Source organism: Trichomycterus rosablanca, chromosome 15 (genome assembly GCF_030014385.1).
Source record: "Trichomycterus rosablanca isolate fTriRos1 chromosome 15, fTriRos1.hap1, whole genome shotgun sequence".
Classification (NCBI taxonomy): Eukaryota; Metazoa; Chordata; class Actinopteri; order Siluriformes; family Trichomycteridae; genus Trichomycterus; species Trichomycterus rosablanca.
This window is the reverse complement of record NC_086002.1, coordinates 19317926-19339732: the sequence shown is the minus strand read 5'-3', so window position 1 is coordinate 19339732 and position 21807 is coordinate 19317926. Positions and strand designations below refer to the sequence as shown.

Sequence of the window (21807 nt, the reverse complement as noted above, 5' to 3'; positions counted from 1 at the left end):
ATCCTTCACCCCTCTTACTCCCCGCTTTATAGAACACCTTACTGTGACGTCACAAAGCTGCTGTTTAAATGTGAGCTGAGTTTTAACTGTAATGCAGATCAGATGTTACTAACTTACCACTACTAGAGTTATCTGCTGACTTCACTCAACTTCTGCTGATAGGTTTGCTTGATTTGCCTTTTATATAATTACTACTACTACTTATTATTATTATTATTATTATTATTATTATTAATACTGTTTTAAATTATAATTCAAATTACAGATGTTAGGACATTTAATAAAATAAATTTTACACACAAAAAAAACAATCTTTTGAATTTACTTGATTTTAATGTGTACATCACTTCCACATGATCAGAATATAGTCGAAACATTTCATTCACATTTAAACTATTTAAATTAATCATGTTGATACAAGATATTATTTCTCATTACTGTAAAATCAAGTTATTGATGTTAAGTTTTTTCATGTCACAAATTGTAAAGCCAGCTACATTTTTACTGCCATTATTCAAAGATATTATGTAACTCTGAAGCAATTTTATTATGTTCATGGTACTATAGTTAAGTCTGAAAATCTAACTTGCTTTATTAAAATTTACTCCATTCAAATATAATAGAAATGTTAAATGTACATCTATTAATATAACTATAACAATGCAATAAATGTACATAAATGTAAAAATACATACTTGCAAAGACAAAAAGGCAGTCAGAAAGTTTGTACTAAATTGCTTTAGTCAGTTTGTTCTGTAAAACTTGAAGAACTTGCACAAACTTTACCATGAACAGAAAACTCACTTAGTTCCCATAAACCAGTTTCACATTAAAACAAATACTGAACACTGTAAACCCTGCAGCAGTGTATTCAAACACAAATGTACATCACAAACCCTCATAGTGGATTCACAATGAAAAAGCATTAACATAAAATACTAGTGTTACGTCCCGTAGTGATCTATGGGCAACAGGGATGTAACATAATACTGCTAACATAATGAAATAATGAGGAGGAAACAATCTTTCCAAAACACACAATTTATTTATAGAATTTCTACATAATGAAAACAACAACAAAGAGAAATCCAGCTCTAAGCAAATCTTTAAAGAAAAGAATGAAATGGACGAGACTAATAACAAGAGAAAAATAACAAATTAAGCAACACACTTAACCTAAAGTTAACACACACACTCCCTCAAAAACAGAGCTTACGGTCACAACTTTCAAAGTAACCTCAAGATCACTTTCAAACACACGTGAGTAAGCTCAGCCGATGATAAGCATGCAGACAATGACAACGACGACACCTCCGAAGCTCCATTTATGTGCATTTATGTGCATGAATTCAAAATCTTTTATTGTCATGAGCAGAAGAATAAGCAAGAAAACAAACTTAAATCAGCTGTATGAATAATGAAGATCAAGTCAGTGTAGAAGTGAAGTGATTATAACTGTAGTGTCCACTGTAGAGGTTAATATACATTTGAAGCATGGAAACCTGTGCTTGTAAAAACAGCTATTAAATAGCCGCCACTGTAGTGACCACTATGCATCAGAGGGTTAATATTATTATTAATTATTAACAGAACTGCTACACTTACTGCATCTTTTATCAAATACTTACATCATCATCTTCTATATTTAACGTCATTAATAAGAATCATCACTTTGTTTATCATCATTTCAATCTACTGTATTGTAGTTTATTGCTTTAATCAGTTAGTTAGATAAAATGTATGGTTAAATAGCCTAATGGTTAATGAACTGGAGTAGTTATCGAAAGATCACTGGTTCAAGCCCCACCACTCCCAGGTTGCCACTGTTGGGCCCTTGAGCAAGACCCTTAACCTTCAATTGCCTAGACAGTGTACTGTCACAGTACTGTAAGTCACTTTAGATAAAAGGATCTGCTAAATGCCAAATATGTAAATGGAAATAAAATGTACTCAGAATTTTTGCAAATATATACAATTCCAACAACCCACTGGTTACTGATAAAAACATCACAGGATCACAGTGGATTGTGGGTAATAGCCTGTACAAAACCCTGTGCTCTGATTATGTACCCTTCAACCCAGGACCTCTACACAATAAAATAGTAATTGTAATTTTGTCCAACTTTAAATAGTGATTTGAGTGAACTAACAACCTAACTGCTTGGGCTCCTGAAGTTGAGAAAACTCAAAAAGGTGAGGCAGCCTACTGAACTGTTTTTTTTTTGTATATTAAAAAAATCAGTTACTAAAATGTTTTTACAGGCTCAAGTTTTAACATATCTGAACTGGCAGTTGGTAGCTCAGTGGTTAAGGTACTGGTCTAGTATTCAGTAAGGTGCCGGTTCAAGCCCCACCACTAAGTTGCCACTGTTGGCCCCCTGAGCAAGGCCCTTAAACCTCAATTGCTTGTATCGTATTCAGCCACAAAGTCTCTTTGGGTAAAAGTGTCTGCAAAATGACAAAAATGTAAATGTAAATGAATATGTTATGCTCTTAACAAGTAGCTATGAAAGAAATGTAAGACAATACAAATTTTTTATTAAAATGTTTATTTGACTTTCACAACAGACATTTATTTTAAGCCATAAACCTGTGCCACTCCAGCAAAAGTATAATTAGCATCAATAAACAAACTGGTTTTCCAGGTAAGCAGAGTCAGGATACAAACATGGCAATGGGCAGGAGCACCCTTGGTAATGACACAATCTGTAATGTTTCAGTAGTACTTCTGGACTGGGATTGCATTGCATATCAATCTGCAAAAAATAAAAAATTAAAAAATTCAATAATATATTTTTACATTTAAATTTAAAGAATATGATGATTTAGATCTCGTTTAATAACCAATTAAGACATGCACAGTAAATCAGCTAAACTTTAAGTGTGAATGAAATTAGCAAAATTCCAATAAATGACAATAAGCATATTAATGTTTAAAAGTTTGCAACTATATCCAACTGTCCATGTACTGTAATTCTGCCTATAGTTAGTTTGGATAAATGTGTCTGTGTGCATAAATCAGGGTAAATTTGCTACTACAAACACACACAGGCATGGACTGAAATGTTTCAAGAGCATACACCATGTACCATGAATAAAACCCTACCTAACTCACGGGCGTGAAAATCGCATCACAGACCGTGAAATGAGCCAATTACTGTGAAATATGCAATTTGCTCTGAAACTCAAAACATAACTCTTGTATTTAGCGATTTAACATTTTCATTTGCGTACAGTATGAAATATGAAGCGCAATATGAGGCGGTTGTAGCAATCATACTGCATCATAATTAAGAGTAACAGACGTTTTTGTGGTGTAGTGTACCACAGACAAGTTTAGCTTACTAAGCTAACACAATTAGCCCCAGGTCATTTAAACCAATGCACAGCATAACCCACTAGCATATCAGCTAACATTTTTCTCTGTGTACCAAAAATGATTAAATTGTCACCGACAAGCCCGAATTTACAAATAGATTACACTCGTACACCTTTATATAAATCAATTCGAATGTATTTACTTTTGAAAAGAACCGACAGTTTGTTGCTTCGCACTCGACTGCCATACAATATTTTAAATCTTTGGTAAGAAAATATGTGCCGCTAAAATGCTAGTAATTCCCCTCATTATTCAGTCAGTTTATAGTTTATGCATTTGTTAAGTTTTAAACATAAATGTATAGCTGAATACCCACCTCAGGGCAGGTCAGGGCAAAATCCAAAACTTCAGCTCGTTCTCAGCGTCGTTCTCGTCCGTTACAACTCAGCTCGGAGAAGTGCGCATGCGCGGTGACAGAACGTAATCAGTTTCAATGAGAACTAAAGAATGTAACTTAGCTTAACTATGTCAGTAGAGCTTCTGATGAAAAAAAAATCGGCTCAACTAATTGTTATGCGTTATGTCAACATTTGTAAGGACTGTTTGCCCATTCAACTTTAAATCCTAATTTCATTTAATGATTTGGAAGTTAGACTTTTTACAGTGTAGCAATGCAACTGACTTGGCTGGGTAAATAAAAAAGTCATGGTGCGCTTTAATTAAACGTGGCACCAAAGTTTTTAAAATAGGGAAATCTTGAGGGGGCACCCAGATTTGAACTGGGGACCTCTTGATCTGCAGTCAAATGCTCTACCACTGAGCTATACCCCCACCTATAGGGGCAAGTTGTCATTAGATCTCAAAATGCGACCAAGAATAGTAGCAAAGAAACTGACAAACTGGCTGGATGAACAGAAAGCAATTGTATTGCCCATTAGTTAAACGTGGCACCAAAATTTTAAAACTAAAGAACCCTTGAGGGGGCACCCAGATTTGAACTGAGGACTTCTTGATCTGCAGTCAAATGCTCTACCACTGAGCTATACCCCCACCCGTAAAGGTCAATTTTCCTTAGATCTCAAAATCTGACCAAGAATAGTAGCAAATCAACTGACAAATTGGCTGGTTAAACAGAAAACTCATGGTGCATGTTATAAACGTGGCACCAATGTTTTAAAAACAGGGAAATCTTTAGGGGGCACCCAGATTTGAACTGGGGACCTCTTGATCTGCAGTCAAATGCTCTACCACTGAGCTATACCCCCGGCTACACTAGAGCTCAAAGTCCACTGACAATACTGGCTAGCTAAACAGAAAAATTGTACAGCCATTTAGATAAACGTGGCACCAACATTTTAAGAATAAAGAGGTCTTGAGGGGGCACCCAGATTTGAACTGGAGACCTCTTGAGCTGCAGTCAAACGCTCTACCACTGAGCTATAGCCGCACACAATGGCACCATTTTTTTATTGGACCTCAAAATCGACCAGGAATAGTAGCAATGCAACTGACAAAATTGGCTGGTTAAACAGAAACAACGTACAGCCGTTTAGTTAAATGTGGCACCAAAGTTTTATAACTACAGAAATCTTGAGGGGGCACCCAGATTTGAACTGTGGACCTCTTGATCTGCAGTCAAATGCTCTACACTGAGCTATACCCCCACCCATTGGCCTGACTTTTCATTGGGCCTGAATATCTGACCAAGAATAGTAGCAATCCAAGTGATAAAATTGGCTGGTTAAACAGAAAAGTCATTGTGCGCTTTAATTAAACATGACACCAAAGTAAAAAAAAAAAAAAAATTGGCCCTTTATAGTTTTAAACTTTTGGTGCCACATTTAACTAATGGACAATTTTTTTTGTTTAACCAGCCAGTCTGTCAGTTGTGTTGCTACTATTCCTCAGTGGTAGAGCATTTGACTGCAGATCATGAGGTCCCTAGTTCAAATCTGGGTGCCCCCTCTTTATCAAAGTTGGTTTAAATTTACTGATCATTCTTGGAGTGATGTATATTTAGTAATCTAATGTCAATAAAACCTACCCAATTTATCAGTTGTGTTGCTACTATTCCTGGTTGTATTTTGAGATTTAATAAAAAAGGGGCCTCTATATGTGGGGGTATAGCTCAGTGGTAGAGCATTTGACTGCAGATCAAGAGGTCCCCAGTTCGAATCTGGGTGCCCCCTCAAGATTTTCTTAGTTTTAAACTTTTGGTGCCATGTTTAACTAAAGGGCAGTACAATTTTTCTGTATAATCAGACTTAACCTCTCTTGCCCCACCAGATGTCACTGTGGGGCAATGCACGACAATCATTAATTCAGTATAACAAGAAATATTTTGTCTTCATATCTAATATTGTTGCACTTTTATTACATATGTCTTAAAAATCATCCTGTACCTTTTAGGGCAGTAAAGGGCAGTATTTCTCCTAGCAGTCATCGTTTGGTGAGCATGGGGTCAGCTAGTCAGCGTCTGTCTAACCAATTGTGCAGCTGAAAACATTTTTAATAATTAACTTTTAATATTTTTTTTTTTACATTGACATAAGATCTTTTATTACCATATCATATTACTTTTTATAACAATTCTCCAACAGTGTCACAACAGGGCGACATTACAATAATTTTTTTACCAACATGGTCACATGATCTCATATTACCATATCATATTAGTTTTTATACCAATTCTCCAAAAGTGCCACAAGAGGTAGACATCTCAATTTTTTTTACCATGGCCACAAGAAAACTGGTGGCCACAAATAAACACAAGGCCAAAATTACAGTGGTCTGTCTACCTGCATGTGCTCTTAACATAGCCTTGTAGCTGTATTTACTTAACCAGTGCTTTAAAAGTATACGCTCTAGCTTTGCCCAGGAAAAAATTTACTGTGAAGTTTTACAGTAAAACTGTTAAGTTTACAGTTAAACCATAAAAGTTCATAGTTCTACTGTCATTTTTACAGTTTCACCATGAGTACAACTGTGAACTCTCATGTCACTATGAAGTTCATGGTAACCTTTTCAGTGTTTAATAATAGTAACTGTGAAGTTTACAGTTCAACTGTTAAGTTTACAGTTAAACCATAAAAGTTCATACTTCTACTGTCATTTTTACAGTTTGACCATGAGTACAACTGTGAACTCTCATGTTACCATGAAGTTCATGATAACCATTTTAGTGTTTAATAATAGTAACTGTGAAGTTTACAGTTCAACTGTTAAGTTTACAGTTAAACCATAAAAGTTCATACTTCTACTGTCATTTTTACAGTTTGACCATGAGTACAACTGTGAACTCTCATGTTACCATGAAGTTCATGATAACCATTTTAGTGTTTAATAATAGTAACTGTGAAGTTTACAGTTCAACTGTTAAGTTTACAGTTAAACCATAAAAGTTCATAGTTCTACTGTCATTTTTACAGTTTCACCATGAGTACAACTGTGAACTCTCATGTTACCATGAAGTTCATGATAACCATTTTAGTGTTTAATAATAGTAACTGTGAAGTTTACAGTTCAACTGTTAAGTTTACAGTTAAACCATAAAAGTTCATACTTCTACTGTCATTTTTACAGTTTGACCATGAGTACAACTGTGAACTCTCATGTTACCATGAAGTTCATGATAACCATTTTAGTGTTTAATAATAGTAACTGTGAAGTTTACAGTTCAACTGTTAAGTTTACAGTTAAACCATAAAAGTTCATACTTCTACTGTCATTTTTACAGTTTGACCATGAGTACAACTGTGAACTCTCATGTTACCATGAAGTTTATGGCCACCTCTTCCGGTGTTTAATAATATTGACTGTGAAGTTTGCAGTTCAACTGTAAATATGATATTGTTGAATTGTGAAATTCAGTCAACTTACAGTTTACAGTTCAACTAAGAATAGTTCAGTCACCTCTTCTAATGTTTGATGTTGACAGTAATTTACAGTTTAACTATGATCATATAGGTAAATGACAAGATACAAATATCAAGACAATAATAATGTATGTAATATTTATGTATTATTTAAAGTAGGTATGTGAATGAAGGGTGTAAGTGTATGTGTGTGGAAGTAAGTTAATTACATGACATGAAAAACATGTCAAAAAGACATTATTTACATCTAAAAAATTAGATGATTAACAATACTCCAATAAAAAAGAATACAGCACAGATTTACCTATTTATAATATTACAAAAATACAAATAACCTCAGGCAGACAGGACAAATATTACATTACATCAATATTACATCAGACAGATGACTTTATAGCGCCATTTATTATGCTTGTTCTGCACAAACCTCTCTTCTACACACATCATGTCAGTCTGGACATCTGGGCATGCGCACATGCGCACTTGATTTGAGACCGTTATCTCAACCCAGCGTCTCGAGCTTGGCGTCAGGTGAACCGCGCGAAATACAAATTTAGTCTCAGTTTCAGTGATTTAATTCTCAGAAACGAGTCTGTTAAAGTCCGCGCTGTGTATCTGCTTAAAGATAAAGTTCCTGCTACATGTGTTATTGAGTCAGAGCTTATTAAAAGACACAAGAATCTGACGACGGTAATCTCGTCAACGGCTAAACTGTTACCTGGAAAGTGAGAAATGGATAAAAAGACGTTGGTGAAGCGGCGCGCTGCTAAACCCTGAAGTTCGATGGTAAGTCATTAACTTAAACAGTTTATAATAATACACAATGATATCTTTACTCTGCCTAAAATGTTATTAAAAATAAGTGCCCATTTTAGAAAGCCGAAAATAACACAGGTGTCAGGATTATATGTCTTCATATTAGTTACTTGGGACGTTAGCTAAACCATAACATTAGCATTAACAGTCTGTTAGCTGACGGTAGTTGATTGTGTGCTTTTTAAATGTTAAGCCCGAATTTACAAATAGATTACACTCGTACACCTTTATATAAATTAAAAATCAATGAGAATGTATTTACTTTTGAAAAGAACCGACAGTTTCTTGCTTTGCACCTGCCATACAAAATTTTAAATATTTGGTAAGAAAATATGTGCCGCTAAAATGCTAGTAATTCCCCTCATTAATCAGTCAGTTTATAGTTCATGCATTTGTTAAGTTTTAAACATAAATGTATAGCTGAATACCCACCTCAGGGCAGGTCAGGGCAAAATCCAAAACTTCAGCTCGTTCTCAGCGTCGTTCTCGTCCGTTACAACTCAGCTCGGAGAAGTGCGCATGCGCGGTGACAGAACGTAATCAGTTTCAATGAGAACTAAAGAATGTAATTTAGCTTAACTCTGTTTGTAACGTCAGTAGAGCTTCTGATGAAAAAAATCCGCTCAATGCGTTATGTCAACATTTGTAAGGGCTGTTTGCTCATTCAACTTTAAATCCTAATTTCATTTTACGATTTGGAAGTTAGACTTTTTACAGTGTGTGTGTTACTGCAGTGTAGGAACTCAGGGGAGATGCTGCTGATCTTCCCATAGTATAGACTCCTGATAGACTGTACTTCAGGTACTCTGTTAGGAAGTGCAGCTCTGTCTCCACCACTGCCAGCTCACAGTGAGAGCACAGCCTGGCCTCTCTGGGTGTCCAGCTCTGTCTGTGCCGCTCGGTTTCGATGGCCAGGCTGTGCTCACTGAGTCTGTACATCGTCAAAACCTTCCTCAGTTTTTTCTCTTTCATTTCTGTCAGGTAAGCAGCCAGAGAGTAATCTCGATTCAGGGCTGAAGAGCACTGGAGTCTGTGTTGTTGTTGTATTGTCTCAGTCCAGTATTTGATTGTAATTTTGTTTTTGTTTGGTCATAATTTGGTTGGGTGTAATGTTTTGGGCGAGTGTGTGGTGAGGCTGATTGGTGTCTCACTCTTGGTGATTCAGCTCTTGGCATGTAAGTGCTTTATAATGGAGTGAGTGGGGGACAGTGGATTTGATATGTTTCCAGAAGTTTAGAGCTCTTTTCTGAATGCAGAATATTAGTGGGTATTGTCCACTAATATTCTGCCCTGCAGGCCATGTTGGGGGTGTTCCTCTGCACACTGAGAAGATTTCTGCAGAACTTTGTGTGCAGAGTTTCAGTTGCGTGCTTGTCCCAGTTAGAAAAATAATTATGAGTTAGGCGCCCCCATACCTCACTACCATACAGTGCAATGTACAGTATGTGTACCAGGCACGTGCACAGACATTTTTGGGGGCAGGTGCTTAAACCAAAAAAAAGGACACCCAAAATTATTAATAAAATAATAAAAAAAACACAGGACATTTAACTTATATATTTATTTTTGTTAACACAGTCAATACACATCTAATCAAATAACTCAAATTTGAGTTTAAAAAAAAAAACTCAAGCTGCATAAATTAATGAAAAACAGGCAAAAACAGGCCATATTGTGCACGCTTTTTAATAACCAAACAACTGATACTGATACATCTCCCTCATTTGCTTTACTGGTAGATGGCCCAATCCAGGATAAAAGAGAGCTGCTACCCTGAGCTGCTTGCTGTAGTTCCTTTTCTTTCTGCTTTTGTAACCTTTCTTTTCTTGGCATTATACTGCAAAACTTGTAAATGAGATAAATCAATGTTTTGCACAGTAATCAAGAGCGACTTACTGAATCTCCATAAAGGGGAGAACACAGTATACATTATTTTACTCTTTTCTGACAGAGTTGAAGCATTACACTAATAATATACCATTACTAGTATCCATTTACCTCACCAGACTGTCATGTAGCTCAACTTAAGACCTACCTTTGATTTCATATCAGAAACCCACTTTTGGTAGTTAATGTTAACAATGGGCCTATTATTATGCCAATAAAATGAAATAGACAGCCAAATAACATTTTCCTATTTATTCATCATTTTTTGTATGCTGTTCTATATCATAGAGCATTATATTTAGCCTTCTACATTATATAAACATATATTAGTTTGTAATGTTAATTACCTAGCAAAATTATTCCTCATTTGTAAACCTCAACTGTTGAAGTATAAATGCTTGCATGAAAATAACTCCTTGACTAAAGGTGACTTTTCCTACACGGCGTTTTGGCCAGGATGCTGTAATTATAAATTATTGTATGTTTGTATCTAATTTAACACTTTACTGTGAGAGCTACTTAACATTCTCCTGCAAAATGTTTGTGCTCATGCCCTTTTTTTGTTCAGGCTTTTACATTAAAATAAGTCAGATTTTAAATGAGACAAAACTAGTGCACTTGTCTAATTTGTAAAACAGTAAAACTGTCGGGGCGGAATTCTCACAATAACTCAAATAAATGCCCGTCAGATATCAAAACACTTTTGGGGGAATTGATGACAGAGAGGGTAATTTTTATATTTAAATATTGATGAATGTAGAAAAAATTGGGCTTCAGCAGAAAGGGCACTTTTCTCATCCAGGGCAAAAGGGCAGGTGCTTGAGCACCACTAGGGGTCTATCTGTGCACGTGCCTGCATGGAACTAAGAGATTTGTTTTCTTTTTAGAAAAAAAAAATCACTAAAACAGCTACATGTTTTTATTTCTCATTCTGATTGCTAACTGCATGAGCTGTCTCACACCGCACTGTGGGTATTCTGTAACATCACCTAGTATACCTACTTACATAGACTCTTCCCTATGTAGGTTATCTTGATAAGTAAAATTAAATATAGATACATTTGTTATACACAATCATAAACAAGCTGCTGCACATGGAAAGCTACAGACACACACACACACATACACTCATATCCATATACTTTTGGTTACACACAGCTCTACACTTTAGAGAGGGGTCACACACTTTTGGCTGTACAGATTAGTGGGCGTGGCCACACCTGAGGTGAATGTTAGTGAGACTGAGTGCTGCTCTGCTCTCAGCTCCAGCTCACACTGTGACATCATGATGATGTCACAACATTCTACAGGCTCCTATATAAGCTCCGCTGCTGCTGCTGCTGCTTCATTCTGAGTCTGAGCATCGAAGAGGCAACATCTAAAATGTCCTGGTTCAGGAGGCTGTGGTGTTTTAGCGTCCCGGCCGATGACGACGACGAGCCTCTGAGACCCAGACCTGAGAGGAGGGTAAGAAGGAGGAGATGGTGGAGATGGTGGAGACGCAACAGGACAGAGCGACAGGAGAACACCAATGTGGAGGAACATCAGAGGATGGGAAATGAAGAGAACCCAGAACCAAGCACACAGGTTCTGCCGGACCAAGGGCAGGACCTGGAAATACAGGCAGTTCTGGAGAATTACATCCAGGAACTGGAGGGGCAGGGGATTCGGATAAACCGAGCCCAGGTCCTGGAAGATCAAATGTTTCTGTTGAACCGAGCCCAGGTCTTGGAGGATCAGATGGATCAAACTGACCAAGCCCAGGTCCTGGATGAGCAGGTGGATCAAACTGACCAAGCCCAGGTCCTGGATGATCAGGTGGATCAAACTGACCAAGCCCAGGTCCTGGATGAGCAGGTGGTTCTGATGGACCAAGCCCAGGTCCTGGAGGATCAGGTGGTTCTGATGGACCAAGCCCAGGTCCTGGAGGATCTGGTGGATCAAATTGACCAAGGGCAGGATTTAGAGAAGCAGGATCAGGTGGAAATTGACCCAATGCATAAAATGGATGAGCTGCTTCTTCAGCTGAGGCAGGTGCACGAACGCATAGTGCATCTGGTTCTGAGGAAACAAGCAGAAGAACTGGAGGAGCCGGTGGTTCTGAAGAACCAAGAGAAGGAACAGAAGGAGCAGGTGGTTCTGGAGAAGAACCCAAAGGAGCAGGTGGTTCTGGAAAGCCGAGTGAAGGAACCGAAAGAGCTTGGGGTTTTAATAGACCAGCTTCATAGAATGGAGGAGCAGGTAAGTGTGCTGGACCAAGTGCAGGACCTGATAGATGATGTGATTCTGAAAAACCAGAAGCAGGATGTTCTTATGGACCAACTGCATAAACTGGAGAAGCACCTGACCCTGGAGGTGGAGAACAGGAATCTGGAGGAGGTAGCCACACCAGATATGACAAGGAAAGTGAACTGGGTGGCTGAGGAAGAGATAAACCTGGATGAGGAGGACTCAGAGGAACAGCTGAACCTGGAGGTGGAGAGCAGGAATCTGGAGGAGGTAGCCACACCAGATATGACAAGGAAAGTGAACTGGGTGGCTGTGGAGAACCAAGACGAAGAGAACTCAGAGGAGCAGATCTCGATTACAGAAGGTATTGAAGTTACATCTTGAGGGGGTTTATGAGCTGTGTGGTGTCTAATCCATCATGGCGCTGAATCAGGTTTCATTTCTCCAGCAGATCCACTTCAGGCTGATGTTCTGGAGAACGTCTTCGGGTCCTCGTCTGATGAATTGGTGCAGCAGCAGAACGGTCGAGCACGTTCTGATTGCTCCCACCTTCATGAACCAACCTAAAGAGTGTCTGAGACTGATGGAGACCACGGTGGAGAACCCAGGTGGATTATTAACAGATCTAAATCTTCATCATAATGAGCAGGTGAAGGCTGGAGTGTACCTCTAACACCTGTGTGTGTGTTGTATAGGCGTGTCCGTGCCCGCCGATGCTCCCGTGCCCCCAGTCTCCATGATGAAGCTGAAGAGGATGAGCTCTGCATGCATCGTTTCTCCTGATCATCTGGAGAACCTGGAGGAGTGGAATGAAGAACCACCAGACAACCCGACAAGCTCCAGAAACTTTCCATCATCTAAATCAAAATAAAGTTCTTTAAAAATAAACAGCTGGATTTAGTTCTGGTGCTTATTAAAGGTGGAAACATCTGGTGAACATGGAGGAACCCAGCTGAACTGCCATCTTCAGATCTTCAGAGGTTCTTCTGCAGTTTTCTCAGTGGTGCTACCGTCTCGCCGCTCTGTATAAAGATCTGATCTGTGGAGGCTGCAAAAATAACTGTCCGTTCAACAGGTTCAACATGTTCTCCCATCTCAGGACCTTCAGAAGTGCTTTAGAGATCCAGCTGGGTTCTTCTTTACCTCCCTGATTTGGGAAGGTTAAGAGTCGTACCAAAGTTCTTCTCTATCAGAAGAATTAAGGAGATGGTGGTGCTGGACATTTAGATCCTTAAATATGGTTTGATATTCTTGCCATGATGTGATAGAGGAGGTTCAGAAGTGGTTCCTCAGGCCTGGTGGTTCTTCAGACCTGGTGGTTCCTCAGGCCTGGTGGTTCCTCAGGCCTGGTGGTTCGTAAGACCTGGTGGTTCCTTAGACCTCCTGACTTTGTTCTCACATTATTTTAATGTTAAATGAATTAAATTCATCATTTAATTTGCACTTAATCACCCGACATAAAAAAACGAATGTTTAACAATTAAAAACTGAAACCTCAAAAATATTGGACATTTTATTCAGAAGTCTGTGGATGCCACTTTGACAGCGATTACAGCTGCAGGTCACTTGGATGCGTCTCTACAAGCTTCACACATCTGGATTTAGGCTGTTTACCCCGTTCGTCAAGCCAGATCCTCTCAAAATCCGTCCGATTGGATGACGTTCGTCTGTGAACTGCTTCTGGTCTCTCTATATATGTTGTGGGTTTTGGTCGAGTCGCTTTAGTACATTCGGAGATTCGCCTCGAAGCCGCTCCGGCTCTCAGACGAGCTCATGATCAGGCGTCCCAATACTTTTGGCCCTGTAGTGTACACAGTAAAAACAGAACTGTTCTGGGGTCAGTGAGTTTACGTTATCAGCATGCTTTATCCAAAGTACTGTGACAATATACAGTGTAAACAATTGAGGGTTAAGGGCCTCGCTCAAGGGCCCAACAGAGGCAACCTGGTAGTGGTGGGGCTTGAACCAGCAACCTCCTGATTACTAGTCCAGTACCCTAACCACTAGGCTACAGCGGTTCATGTTTTGTTTTGATTATAACGTGTTTAGAGGAAGGATTTGGGTTTCTGTGCCACCACACGCGACACCGTCCACAGTCCAGCCAGCTTTAGAGTGACGTGGGTGAAGAGGCTGCTGATGAATCATCGACTGTCCATATATTTATGATGCAGCAGATTTCTGAGAGGCTTACAATAAAAGAACTTTCTGATCCTTAAATTAAAGTAAAAGTCGAGCTCGGCTGAAGGGCGGCGGCGTCTCTCAGATATTCACCTGCTCGTTAAGCTTGATGGTGACGGCTTTGACCTCACAGTATTCCGCCAGCGCGTACTCGCCCCTGCACACAGAGCGCCGCTACGGTTAGCATCTCACCACCGCCGCAGCGGTACAAACCACACAACAGATTAGCTTCTCATAACGACTGAAAATGGAACCACGATCAAACAATATCAGCACCGCTTAAAAACAGGAACAATAAAACCCAGATCTTCTAGTTCACATCAGAGGGAGGAACCGTCGGGCGTTTGGGCGTCGCCTCGGTCACTAAAATTGTTCCTCAGGCTAATCAGAAAAACAGAATCTGATTGGTTCTCCATCTGAGGAACATAAAATGGATTTTTAGGCCCAGGAGAAGGACGAGGAGCTCGTTCTGGCCACTCCACAAATGTTTCCTTACACAGAGCATGAAAAATAAAATAAAATAGTGTTTGAGGTCATGGGTTTGAATCTCAGCAGTGCTACCAACCTGGCCAGGTGTCCAACAGACACATATTGGTGAGCACAGCGTGTCTCTCCTTATGCAAACCCACAGGTACAGTGTGTGTGGTCCGAGGCTCTATTTAACCAGAATGTAAGTGGAACGAGTGGGTTAATACACACTCAGGAACTGGATATGACTAAACAGGTGACAATCTGGGAGAAAATCCTCTCAGTTCTGAAATCGGTTCCATTTTTAGTCACTTGAATTCTTTAGGTTTAATAATAAGAGCAGAATTGAGGGACACTCACAGCTCTCGTCCATTCCCCTACATCTTATAACCACCAAACGGAGTCTGGGCGTGGAGGGTGTTATAACAGTTCACCCTAAAACCAGATTAAACACAATCATCACCTTGATACTGTTTCATCTCCGACTATTCACTCACACACGACGGTTCCTCAGCCCAACGGTACGATCACTCACCACATGGTACCAGCCTCCAGCGCAGCAGAGACACTCAGTGCCCGCTCCACACTCCGGGTAAACACCGCCGCTGCCATGTCGTACTGGGTACTGTTCGCCTGCTCGATCACCTCTTCCTGAATCTTAAACTTCTGAATACACTGAACCGGCCCAAAGATCTACAACATCAAGGTTAATTATATTATTATTATTATTATATTTATTATTATTATCATCATTATCATTATTATATTTATTATTATTATTATATTATCATTTCTATATTTATTAATATTATATTTATTATTATTATTATTAGCTGAGCGGTGTGTGTGGTTCTCTGTGTGTTTTGTCTCTGTTTCAGGATCTTTTATTTGAAAAGCTGCGTGTAGAACAGAGAAAGTAAAAGACGACACACAGTGGAGTGAAAGGCTGAACGACTGACGTCTATAAGAAGCAGCTTGTTTACAGCGTCTCTCGCTTACGGACACACCACCCTGAGAACACCTGATCTTGTCCGATCTCAGAAGCTAAGCAGGGTCGATACAGCCTGGTTAGTACTTGGATGGGAGACCGCCTGGGAATACCAGGTGCTGGAAGCTTTTATCCACACACACCCACCTTCACTCCAAACCTCCTGTTACACACTGACCCAGCGGCTTTTTGTTCATCAAAGCAACACAATGACACAAAGATCAGCTCAAACTTTCATTCTTACTACAGTAAAACACATTCAACTGACTTTTAAAGTGAAATTGAACATGTTGTACATCGTCTTCATCTAGTGGTGCTAGAAATAAATTACAGCTTGTTGCTTGGGTACAGATTTGTGCCAATATTATTATTTTATTTGTATAATATATAAAAATTACAAAGTGTTTGTAAAACTACTTCCACGGACCAAAAGTACACAGCATTCATATGAAGAACAAAACACAGACCTCAAATAACATGAACCTGAAGGTCTGAGCTTACATTGTAGAAAAGAAAAACAAGCCAGTAGCAGCAGTGTGCACATTAAACCATTTACAAAAGGGTCATTAAGTTTGGTAAATTGAAATAATGGCATGTTTGGAGTTGAACAGCAGCAATTGGAGTTGTCCTTTAGAGAGGACTACAGTCAGTCCTAGACGTTCTAGCAGTTCCTCTAATGTCATGTTTAGTTCTCCAACATGCTTCTCTAACTCGGTTCTTTCTTTCTCAGACCTTTTACAATCTGATCATCTGAGTTTGAGTCCTGTGTATTACAGTGTTTAGAGTCCAGATACAATTTATCTCCAGTGTGAATGCGCTGGTGTAATTTGAGATGACAATGTTGATGAAAACTCTGAGATCCACACTGAGATCACTGATAAGGCTTCTCTCCAGTGTGAATGCGCTGGTGTATTTTACGGTCACTTTGTATATTAAAGCTTTTCTCACACAGAGCACTGATACGGTTTCTCTCCAGTGTGAATGCGCTGGTGTAATTAACTCGATTCTGCCACCTTTATACGCCCTGCATAAACTGGCAGATAGATAACTCCTCCACCAATCACCACGCTGTAGAAGGTGTTTAGTTCAACTCTGTTTAATGGCAAACTGGAAGTAGGGTAAAACTACAAGAAGTAAAAACAACATGTTTATAAACTTCAGCACATCAAGACATGAATATCAAATGATGTTTAAGTTTGAAGTCCATATGCATATTATTCCAGGTTATGCATTTTAATACTAATAAGCCAACATGTGCAAATTCATTTAACTTAATGCATCATGAGCTAACCTGATTCAAGCATGTAATACAAAATCAACTAATACTCTTAATAAACATCAATTAAAACGTCTATTAACAAATAAACATACCCACAATGCATCCAAAGGCATGAAATTAACTTCACGAGGCTCCACTACATTCTCGTGCACGAACCGCTGCTATGAATCATCATCAGTTACCAAACAACTCTTAAACAAACAGTAAACATTTACCACATGAACTGTATTAACAGCACAAACTCTGCTGATTAAAATCTAGTACAGACTCTGTTAGTATCTGATTCCGGATGCAGATAATGTTTCTCTCCACTGTGAATGCGCTGGTGTATTTTAAGCTCACTCTTTATATTAAAACTCTTTCCACACTGTAAGCACTGATATGGTTTCTCTCCAGTGTGAATGTGCTGGTGTCTTTTGAAAGCACTCTGTTGATTAAAACTCTTCCCACACTGTGAGCACTGATACGGTCTCTCTCCAGTGTGAATGTGCTGGTGTCTTTTGAAAGCACTCTGTTGATTAAAACTCTTTCCACACTGTGAGCACTGATATGGTTTCTCTCCAGTGTGAATGCGCTGGTGAGGTGTGAGAGCACCCTGGGTCCTGAAGCTCTTTCCACACTGTGAGCACTGATACGGTTTCTCTCCTGTGTGATTGCGCTGGTGTATCTTGAGAGCACTCAGGCACTTGAAGCTCTTCCCACACTGTGAGCACTGATACGGTTTCTCTCCACTGTGAATGCGCTGGTGTACTTTGAGCTCAGTCTTTGTCTTAAAACTCTTTCCACACTGTGAGCACTGATACGGTTTCTCTCCAGTGTGAATGCGCTGGTGGATTTTGAGCTTACTCTGTGAATTAAAACTCTTCTTACATTGTGAGCACTGATATGGTTTTTTTCCAGTGTGAATGTGCTGGTGTATTTTGAGACGACACTGGTACCTGAAGCTCCTCCCACACTGTGAGCAGACGTTTCCTTCTTCCTGTGTGTGACTGAGAGACGTGTTAATGCTGACAGTACCAGAGGACGTTTGGCAGCAGAAATCCTTGTTCAGTTCTGAAGCAGAAAATAATCAAATACATTTATAACATTATAAAAATTCAAATACATTTATAACATTATAAATAATCAAATACATTTATAACATTATAAATAATCAAATACATTTATAACATTATAAATCATCAGATACATTTATAACATTATAAATAATCAAATACATTTATAACATTATAAATAATCAAATACATTTATAACATTACAAATAATCAAATACATTTATAACATTATATAAATAATCAAATACATTTATAACATTATAAATAATCAAATACATTTATAACATTATAAATAATAAATACATTTATAACATTATAAATAATCAAATACATTTATAACATTATAAATAATCAAATACATTTATAACATTATAAATAATCAAATACATTTATAACATTATAAATAATCAGATACATTTATAACATTATAAATAATCAGATACATTTATAACATTATAAATAATCAGATACATTTATAACATTATAAATCATCAAATACATTTAGAACATTATAAATCATCAAATACATTTAGAACATTATAAATCATCAAATACATTTATAACATAAATCATCAAATACATTTATAACATTATAAATCATCAAATACATTTATAACATTATAAATCATCAGATACATTTATAACATTATAAATAATCAAATACATTTATAACATTATAAATAATCAAATACATTTATAACATTATAAATAATCAAATACATTTATAACATTATAAATAATCAAATACATTTATAACATTATAAATAATCAAATACATTTATAACATTATAAATCATCAAATACATTTATAACATTATAAATAATCAAATACATTTATAACATTATAAATAATCAAATACATTTATAACAATATAAATAATAAATACATTTATAACATTATAAATAATCAAATACATTTATAACATTATAAATAATCAAATACATTTATAACATAAATCATCAAATACATTTATAACATTATAAATAATCAAATACATTTATAACATTATAAATCATCAAATACATTTATAACATTATAAATCATCAAATACATTTATAACATTATAAATCATCAAATACATTTATAACATAAATAATCAAATACATTTATAACATTATAAATAATCAAATACATTTATAACATTATAAATAATCAAATACATTTATAACATTATAAATAATCAAATACATTTATAACATTATAAATAATCAAATACATTTATAACATTATAAATAATCAAATACATTTATAACATTATAAATAATCAAATACATTTATAACAATATAAATAATAAATACATTTATAACATTATAAATAATCAAATACATTTATAACATTATAAATAATCAAATACATTTATAACATTATAAATAATCAAATACATTTATAACATTATAAATAATCAAATACATTTATAACATAAATCATCAAATACATTTATAACATTATAAATAATCAAATACATTTATAACATTATAAATCATCAAATACATTTATAACATTATAAATCATCAAATACATTTATAACATTATAAATCATCAAATACATTTATAACATTATAAATAATCAAATACATTTATAACATACATCATCAAATACATTTATAACATTATAAATAATCAAATACATTTATAACATTATAAATCATCAAATACATTTATAACATTATAAATCATCAAATACATTTATAACATTATAAATCATCAAATACATTTATAACATTATAAATCATCAAATACATTTATAACATTATAAATCATCAAATACATTTATAACATTATAAATCATCAAATACATTTATAACATAAATCATCAAATACATTTATAACATTATAAATAATCAAATACATTTATAACATTATAAATCATCAAATACATTTATAACATAAATCATCAAATACATTTATAACATTATAAATCATCAAATACATTTATAACATTATAAATCATCAAATACATTTATAACATTATAAATCATCAACTACATTTATAACATTATAAATCATCAAATACATTTATAACATTATAAATAATCAAATACATTTATAACATTATAAATAATCAAATACATTTATAACATTATAAATCATCAAATACATTTATAACATTATAAATCATCAAATACATTTATAACATTATAAATAATCAAATACATTTATAACATTATAAATAATCAAATACATTTATAACATTATAAATAATCAAATACATTTATAACATTATAAATAATCAAATACATTTATAACATTATAAATCATCAAATACATTTATAACATTATAAATCATCAGATACATTTATAACATTATAAATAATCAAATACATTTATAACATTATAAATAATCAAATACATTTATAACATTATAAATAATCAAATATATTTATAACATTATAAATCATCAAATACATTTATAACATTATAAATCATCAAATACATTTATAACATTATAAATCATCAAATACATTTATAACATTATAAATAATCAAATACATTTATAACAATATAAATAATAAATACATTTATAACATTATAAATAATCAAATACATTTATAACATAAATCATCAAATACATTTATAACATTATAAATCATCAAATACATTTATAACATTATAAATCATCAAATACATTTATAACATTATAAATCATCAAATACATTCATAACATTATAAATCATCAAATATATTTATAACATAAATAATCAAATACATTTATAACATTATAAATCATCAAATACATTTATAACATTATAAATCATCAAATACATTTATAACATTATAAATCATCAAATACATTTATAACATTATAAATCATCAACTACATTTATAACATTATAAATCATCAAATACATTTATAACATTATAAATAATCAAATACATTTATAACATTATAAATCATCAAATACATTTATAACATTATAAATAATCAAATACATTTATAACATACATCATCAAATACATTTATAACATTATAAATAATCAAATACATTTATAACATTATAAATCATCAAATACATTTATAACATTATAAATCATCAAATACATTTATAACATTATAAATCATCAAATACATTTATAACATTATAAATCATCAAATACATTTATAACATTATAAATCATCAAATACATTTATAACATTATAAATCATCAAATACATTTATAACATAAATCATCAAATACATTTATAACATTATAAATAATCAAATACATTTATAACATTATAAATCATCAAATACATTTATAACATAAATCATCAACTACATTTATAACATTATAAATCATCAAATACATTTATAACATTATAAATAATCAAATACATTTATAACATTATAAATAATCAAATACATTTATAACATTATAAATCATCAAATACATTTATAACATTATAAATCATCAAATACATTTATAACATTATAAATAATCAAATACATTTATAACATTATAAATAATCAAATACATTTATAACATTATAAATAATCAAATACATTTATAACATTATAAATAATCAAATACATTTATAACATTATAAATCATCAAATACATTTATAACATTATAAATCATCAGATACATTTATAACATTATAAATAATCAAATACATTTATAACATTATAAATAATCAAATACATTTATAACATTATAAATAATCAAATATATTTATAACATTATAAATCATCAAATACATTTATAACATTATAAATCATCAAATACATTTA

General features: G+C 34.7%; 2 protein-coding genes, 1 long non-coding RNA gene, 4 other non-coding genes and 1 pseudogene across 8 annotated transcripts in view; 3 read left to right on the top strand and 5 right to left on the bottom strand.

Annotated features, from left to right (window-relative positions):
* Positions 1-4078: 4078 nt before the first annotated feature.
* On the bottom strand, positions 4079-4150 carry trnac-gca (transfer RNA cysteine (anticodon GCA)). The gene has a single exon. It is a non-coding gene; the product is annotated as a tRNA-Cys (tRNA).
* A 147-nt stretch (positions 4151-4297) lies between these two features.
* trnac-gca (transfer RNA cysteine (anticodon GCA)) lies at positions 4298-4369 on the bottom strand. Its single transcript has one exon. It is a non-coding gene; the product is annotated as a tRNA-Cys (tRNA).
* A 143-nt stretch (positions 4370-4512) lies between these two features.
* On the bottom strand, positions 4513-4584 carry trnac-gca (transfer RNA cysteine (anticodon GCA)). Its single transcript has one exon. It is a non-coding gene; the product is annotated as a tRNA-Cys (tRNA).
* Positions 4585-5436: 852 nt separating this feature from the next.
* trnac-gca (transfer RNA cysteine (anticodon GCA)) lies at positions 5437-5508 on the top strand. Its single transcript has one exon. It is a non-coding gene; the product is annotated as a tRNA-Cys (tRNA).
* A 5727-nt stretch (positions 5509-11235) lies between these two features.
* Positions 11236-13014, top strand: LOC134328754 (ring-infected erythrocyte surface antigen-like). Of its 2 annotated transcripts, none has more exons than XM_063009961.1 (3): positions 11236-12490; positions 12578-12734; positions 12822-13014. In XM_063009961.1, exons 1-2 carry the CDS (start codon positions 11281-11283, stop codon positions 12691-12693), a joined length of 1326 nt encoding a protein of 441 aa, XP_062866031.1. In that variant the 5' UTR covers positions 11236-11280; the 3' UTR covers positions 12694-12734; positions 12822-13014. The 2 variants fall into 2 exon arrangements, with proteins under 2 accessions (XP_062866031.1, XP_062866030.1); XM_063009960.1 differs by having other exon boundaries at positions 11238-12490; positions 12575-12734.
* A 624-nt stretch (positions 13015-13638) lies between these two features.
* Positions 13639-15458, bottom strand: LOC134329156 (uncharacterized). The gene is made up of 4 exons (XR_010014811.1): positions 15308-15458; positions 15133-15207; positions 14398-14461; positions 13639-13927 (listed from the first exon to the last, which is right to left on the bottom strand). It is a non-coding gene; the product is annotated as an uncharacterized LOC134329156 (long non-coding RNA).
* A 307-nt stretch (positions 15459-15765) lies between these two features.
* On the top strand, positions 15766-15888 carry LOC134329653 (5S ribosomal RNA; annotated as a pseudogene).
* A 1220-nt stretch (positions 15889-17108) lies between these two features.
* The window catches only part of LOC134328782 (zinc finger protein 239-like), a 152723-nt gene continuing 148024 nt past the window's right edge, over positions 17109-21807 (bottom strand). The window contains exon 4 of the mRNA XM_063010007.1: positions 17109-18092. Coding sequence (XP_062866077.1) covers positions 17290-18092 — 803 coding nt within the window. The 3' untranslated portion in view covers positions 17109-17289. The remainder of the gene's footprint in view (positions 18093-21807) is intronic.

Bases quoted from the DNA above. Each gene is read 5' to 3' on its own strand.
- LOC134328754 (XM_063009960.1), top strand. From the start codon at position 11,281: ATGTCCTGGTTCAGGAGGCTGTGGTGTTTTAGCGTCCCGGCCGATGAC. The intron at 12,491-12,574 runs GTATTGAAGTTA...TCATTTCTCCAG, and splicing joins GCAGATCTCGATTACAGAAG to CAGATCCACTTCAGGCTGAT.